Source organism: Lutjanus erythropterus, chromosome 9 (genome assembly GCF_056507025.1).
Source record: "Lutjanus erythropterus isolate fLutEry1 chromosome 9, fLutEry1.hap2, whole genome shotgun sequence".
Taxonomy (NCBI): Eukaryota; Metazoa; Chordata; class Actinopteri; order Lutjaniformes; family Lutjanidae; genus Lutjanus; species Lutjanus erythropterus.
The window spans coordinates 37,138,140-37,145,149 of NC_139325.1; the positions used below are offsets into that span (position 1 = coordinate 37,138,140).

At 41.3% G+C, this 7,010-nt stretch overlaps 1 protein-coding gene across 1 annotated transcript; it reads right to left on the reverse strand.

The window, feature by feature from the left end:
* Positions 1-440: 440 nt before the first annotated feature.
* On the reverse strand, positions 441-6,207 carry hapln2 (hyaluronan and proteoglycan link protein 2). The gene is made up of 6 exons (XM_084727488.1): positions 6,002-6,207; positions 5,610-5,714; positions 3,528-3,884; positions 2,930-3,046; positions 2,653-2,835; positions 441-1,033 (listed from the first exon to the last, which is right to left on the reverse strand). Exons 1-6 carry the CDS (start codon positions 6,033-6,035, stop codon positions 756-758), a joined length of 1,074 nt encoding a protein of 357 aa, XP_084583614.1. The 5' UTR covers positions 6,036-6,207; the 3' UTR covers positions 441-755.
* Between the last annotated feature and the right edge of the window lie 803 nt (positions 6,208-7,010).

The following is a 7,010-nucleotide window of genomic DNA, read 5'->3' on the forward strand; positions in this document are numbered from 1 at the left end:
ACAAACGAGTCAACAGTGTTTTTTTACTCACATTGTCTCGCGTAAAAGAAATGCTCTCATTTTGATCTATGCAGCTGTCTGCACCAGCTCTGTGCATTTCCTGTCCTAGCTGTGTCTGACAGGGGTAAATCAAGCCTATTTTTTGACAACAGACACATAATTGCGAGACTGGTGTCCAGTAAAAGGCACTGGAAATGTATTTCACCTACATCTTGTGACCAAAGTGTGCTCCACAGCCAGAGAGCAGCTCCCTCTGCTCCGGTTTGATTCCACAGACGCAGCAGCAGGAAAACAAGGCACAGGAACTTCTCCAACTTCTGCAGCATTTATTTCTAGGCAAACTGTACATTTACTGCTACTGGACAACTTTTCTGCTAAACTTTGCTCTTATGTCCAACACCTGTCTGCTCTGAGGACATCCACCTACACTATTTTTTCCCCCCCCTTTCTCTCTTTTGCTCATCAGCCACTGGCACACAGACACACACTTGCCTTGCTTATACCACAATCATATGAATCTTGTTGCTGCAAAAATTGATCATGAATTATTCACACGTACTGAAGGAAAACTGCCAAGTACATAGAAATTTTGGATGCTGCTCATGCTTCAAAATGAAAGACACTTCATTGTGGCGTCAACACTGTGGTCGCCACCATGATCCTGTGGTCTAGACAAGGGGCTCACTCTGTTGGGACACTGATGGAAAAACGGTTTTGTCGTGTGTCGTTTCATTTTTTTAAAATTTTATTTTAGGCTACCTATAGCAGTATGCACCATAAAGATGCATCATCTTGTTGGGGAATCCAAATGAGCGCACCCCCGCCTCAGGGATGCCTCCACAGCGCTCCCTGGGGTTGCTGATGGGAAACCGTACGCTGCCGTCTCTCAGCCATCCGCCGTCACACTGGTCATATTTTTGGAAGCGCCAGGCGGCGTAAAGATGGCCGACCAGCGCCAACTCGGCTCCCTGACGTCTACAGGCGCGTTCTGCCTGCTCGAAGGAGAAAGCCCCGGATATGTAGGAGACGGAGCCTGTGAGGAAAAAGAAGAAAGATTTATGGAAACGCGTCCAAAGAACTTCAACCCACTGACTCGTTGTCATAGAATGTTCACATAGTTTTGTTCAAGTATTTTCCTACTAAACTTTTCCACGTCTCACCAACAGATTTTTATTGTCCTCTGTCAACCTACTATCAGTCCCACTCTCACACTGCAGCTACTAAAGGTCAGCTTGTTGACATTCACTATCACTGCAGAGAAACACTGCACAATGACTTTAAAATTAAGCAACAACATTTGAGGGCAAAACAACCAGTTTATGCACAGGTTCTTTCTTACAACACTAAAGAACTGTTTCGGTGCATCAATCAAATTAATTGACTTTTAACAAACTTAGCTTCCCTGAAAATCTGACCTTTGCAAACCTTCAGTGGTTTAACTTCTCACCTTGCTGCAGTGATGTACAGGTGTACTCCAGGACCCTGTGACATCACTGTTGGGGGCGTGGTTATAAATGCAATGGAGGGCACTTCTGTGCAAACCCAACCACACCCTGCAGTGATGATGGCTGTGGTTTTCTGCCTGGTGTTACTATTACTCTTTGGCATTTAGAGGACAAATCTGCTGTTTTTTATCATATGTCACTCAGGTAGGAATCATGACTGATCTTTCTTTGAAATTCTTTATTTTCAAATGACTTTTTTCTTTGTGAATTAGACAATGATGGACCCCAGTTTAAACAATGGCCAATCAGAAAACACTTGTAAGAATCCTTTTTTATTGATTGTGGTTTGAAAGAGACTGACAAACAACACTGGGGCTCATGCAAGAAAGACTTGCATGGAGAGATTTGTTTTTGTGTACAAAGGATTTAGAATAACTTGCTGCATTTTACCAATCTTATCGTATTTAGAATTTTCTTTTAGGTACAAATAAAAATTGATCCAGGCCTGTCATAGGAGTCACATGCTGTCACTCTGCTGTTATCCAAACTAAAGTTTTTCATGAATGCTTATGTTCCCTTTTGAGGAAAACCTCCAAAAATGACTTCTTAATTATGTTGACATTTATCTGTTTGACGAATGACATAATTATTAATTTAAATTGACTATTACTGATTGTCACGTGTATAGGCCACATCTTCACATGCAGAGATGCCCTTATGGGCCACAAAGCATAGCCTTATATGGTATTATTGGGGAATTAACTATGCTAATTTACAAATAATTCAACTCATTAATGTGCCTTCAAATACACATGCTTAAGCCTGTCATCTGAACTTAGGAGCTTTTGTTGTGGCACAGTTATACTGTTTGAAAAAAGTCAGAGAAAGTTCAGATAAGAATAAAAAATGATCTTGCATGAGATCCTGATCCTATGATAGGGTTCAGAGGGCAAATACAAGCTGTGTACTTTGTAATGTAGAAACATCTTCACCCCTGCAATCCTCCAAACTGCATGACAAACTCTCTGCTCTGGAGGAATCTCACTAAAAGCTAACAGAGCAGAACATCAGCTGATATTTAATGTAGGAGTTTTATTTACATTTTCATTCATAGCAGCTCTGCCTTGAACAAACTTCATGCTGCTTCCAGCTTTCTTTCAGGAAACCAGACTAAACACTGATCACAGCCAACCCACTCAGAGCTTACCAGACGTCTGGGAGGTGAAGCAGAAAGCGTCAAACTGATCCTGATTCTTATCTTTTGCGCCGTAACTGCGGATGCCGGGGAGCAGCTCTCCTCCGCAGACAGGTCGAGGACGAATGATGGGGTAATTAACGGTCCCATCCTGGAGCCAGCCTGCATTACACCAGTCCAGACCCTCCGTCCAGGCTGCAGGAGGAGACATGCTGATTAAAGAAAGCTGATATAACCACAAACATCATTTTACTGGTTGGAACTAAATACTTTGTCCAATCTGTGGTACCTCTGTACAGCTGGTCAAATGAGGCTAACGTGCCATCTTGCCCAGAGCAAGCCTCCTTAGCCTCATGGTAATTGAATTTGTAGCGACCACTTTTACTCTGATATGGGAACACCACACCTAGAAACAGAAGCCATTTGTCATCAGGGTTTGTTTTCACACTTAGAATATTTTGTGTAAGAAGTGAATAAAGCCATGAATCATCAGCTGTGATAAAATCATACCCCTATGTAGGTGAGAAAACATTTAAAACATGTTTTACTTTATTTATACCAGTAAAAGTTAGATCTTTTAGCTACTGCGTCAAGTACAAAACAAAGTTTTGTTCTCCCTTGTGCATTAATGTTAACTTGTTGAAACCAACCAGTGTGGAGTCTATGCTGATCAGGTCTCCCTTATGGATCGGGTTTGATATAGTCAGTTCTGCATGGGTCCAGGTCTCAGCTTTCAAATATTAGACAGGTCTGGTTTGGTTCTGGGTTCTACTTTTCTTTTGTACCCATGAAGACCTCTAGCGTGGACTGCAGTTACAGCAGACAGGGAGGCATTCCTCCAGCTTAACATTTTGATTAGACACTGGGCTCCTCGTTGCTTTAGTTACCTTCTATCCTCAAATTAACCTTAACACTCTCATCCTCGATGCCGTTGACGAGCTCACAGCGATACGTGCCTCCATCTTCAAGCTCAAGAAGGCTGAGGTGCAGGGAGGCGTCCATGGTGTGAGCCTTCCGGAGAGACGCCCGCTGTCCAAGATGGCCATACGGCTTGAAGTCGTGTGCATTTGATATCATGATAATGTTCTCTGGCCCCACGTGTTCCGGTTCCAGCTTTGTCCATTTCACTTTGTAATGACTGGGTTTGGTTCTCAGGATACACGGCAAGGTGACGTTTCCTCCTCTTTGGCCAACGACCTCAGCGAACACAGGCGGCTCAAGGAGGTACTTCAGCTTCTTAGGTGCTGTGGGTGAAACAGGATCCAGACGGTGTTGATGCCAACAAAAGTCAGTCTTATTTTATGTGACATGCTGACATTAATGCAAACCAATGCACAGTCATTATATTGAGAATTAATCTAAAAGGTTTAGGAATAACAATTAATCAATGATTGATGAAAATTTAACAGATCTATCAAATAAAGATCTAGAATATAACAGATTATTTTGATTTTTATATTCAAGTATATGTGTTTATGTAGTTTGTTTCCTACATTATGCAGTGTTGCCAGTGAATATGCAGTATGTTGCTGTAGAAATAAAGCTTTAATTGAAAGGTAAAAAACAGCATTGGTATTTTCTGTATTCAATTTTTTTTAAACCGATTAACTGATTGATAATATTACCAATGATTTAAGGAAAGTGCTTTCAATTTACAACCCTAAAAAGATATAGAACTTTAGAGATGCGCACTTTATGCAAAAATAAGAACATATATAGGATCAAAATTAAAGGTGAGTCATGCAAAAAAGGAAAAATTCAACCCAAATCACACAAAGCAGAAAACTACTGCAGAACGGCCCTTGAAATCTTCAAGCAAACCCTAGTCAGTGGTATTTTCCTTTAAGTGGCCTCCATTTGACCATGCCTTTGTGGTTACATGGCGGCAAGGGTGGGAAAAGGTGTTTACCCAGTGATAAACAAACAGCAGCAGGTAGTGTTGATGCTGTGGTAGTGAAGTCTTGTTGCATGAAGCCAGCGTTTCAAGTCAGCATACGTGTTGTTTTGTGTGTGGAAATTGAAATAAAGTGGAAACCACGCCCACCCAGCAAAGCATGTAGAGCCACACTTTTCTCCCTTAAATGTTAATCCATTTGACTTTACTTTTTAAAGGACCAGTGCATAGAATTTAGCTGCATCTATCAGTGATCTTGCAGACTGCAAACATCTGATCTTGTCATCAAGTGTGTAGGAGAATATACAGCTGTAAAACTTGCACAAAACATGACGAAGTGTATCTAGAGCCAGTACATAGTTTGTCTGTTCTGAGCTACTGTAGAAACCCCTCTGCAGACATAAAGGGTTTATAAATATTACACTCCAGTTCTGACATTTTGCCAATAAATCCCCATAAATCTTATACACTGGACCGTTGGAGAAATTCCTAAGCAGGCCTACGTTTGAACACTGCCTGAATGTTTCCTACTGATGCCATTTGCAGTCTGACATCTCCATGAGTTTCAAAGCCGTGTTTCAATCAAAGTGTAAAGTAAATTTCGAGTAAATGAGCAAAAGAAAATGCAAATGATTGCTCGTTTCCCTACTGTTATGTGACTATTAGGAGATGGTTCATTGAGATAAGTGGTAGGTAGCACCGAATCAGAAAACCATCATACCACATACCATGTAAGAGCAGCAGTCAAACTCCAAAGAGTAAAAAAATAATAAACCCAATGTAGTTAGTTTCATGTTAGGAAGGTTCCTTCAGATCTGTTCGGTGCCATCATGGATGTATTATAGAACCATGAGGAGACTGTGTGAGCAGAAACAGCTGATCAGTCGTGAATTAAATGTTTGCTATGTTAGAATTTCTATGGAAAAAATGTTTCCATATCCCACTAAGAGCTTTAACTCTTAATGTTCACATGTGGGAGGAGCAGGTTTCAGAGGTAGTCAGATGATATCATTCATTCATTAGCTGCAGACAAGAAGGATTTCCAAAACGTCATTCATCACAGTCAGTGCTGTACCTGCTCTGTCGGGGGTGTATATAGCTGAAGACCAGGTGAAGCAGCTTGATGTTAATATGAGAATCACTGCACAGTTCATTATGAAGGGAGTCACTCTGCCAGCTCCTACAGATCAAAAGAAAACAGAGCAAAGTTTTTACTAAGATTCAGTTTCTGCTGCTCAAAACCAACCACATTTTATCTTCTCTTTATGCTCTCACACACCGCCTGACAAATTTCCACCAATGAAACAGTCAGGAGAAATTAAACTAAATGTGACAAATAATCCAAGGTTTTTATGCACTTGTTGTATTTTATGACATGGCAGATTTTAGGTCAGCATGTACTACAAACTGTATTAAACACTGAATGAAATTAGTAACAGTAAAGGAAAAAAAAACAATAGTTCAGACCTGTGAAGCTGAGAAGATGCAGGTGTGCGGTCATCCTCCTGCGTTGTCCCACATGACGGCGATGCTTTTAAAGTGTCTGAATTCTTTGATAATTCATAACTTCTGAAGTAGAGGATGCTGTTTATCCCTGTTTGTTCCTCTGTCCGAGCCCTGAATGTCACACACAGTTCATCCTCTCACTCTCACCAACCCCTCCACCCCTCATTCTGGTCATATGGTCCAGTCTGTTGTCAACAGTGTGTAAACAGGATTGTTGTCCTCTCTGCTCCAGATGTTGATGACCGTATGAAGGTCTGACATGCTGTCTTTGTTTCTATTTTCCGCTGAGTTCTTCTTCGCCAGTGAGACAAAATAAAAATAAAACTGCAAGACATTAAAGTCTGAGGAGTTTTGCAGTTTTGCAGTTTCTAGAGCTGATACTGAAATATTGTAGTGCTGAGTTAGTATCACTTCCTGTGACTATTAAACCCATCTTTGTTTGTCAAAGGACTGTTGTGGAGGATTTAGTGACATCTAGCTATGAGCTTTCAGTTTGCAATCACTTTTACCCTCCCCAACCAAGATTCAGTGTTTGGTTTGTCCATTCTGGCCTACTCTAGACATGTGGTGGTGCAACATGGTGGAGGATCCTCCATGGACGAAGACCCTCTGTAGACATTAATGGTACACTGGACCTTTAAATTTGTGATGCAGAAGACCACAACTGCACTGCTTCTGGTGCAGCTTGTTAGACTTTAAAGAAGAAAAACCTGAACCGGGGTCGTACCTGCATCTGTAAGACCCATAGACCCAAACTGCACTGACCATAAATGCACGCACACCCGCAAGCATCATGCAAGTCACCTCTACTTTTGCACAGCTGGTCTATTGGCAGCCTGTTGGAGGGTTACATATGTCTGTGTAAAGAAAACAAAAAAAGAGGTACAATCTGTTTAAAAATTATAAAATAAACGCCTCATAGTTCAAGAGGTGGTGTGAGGCAGCAGAGAAGCCTTGTAGGTGTTTTTAA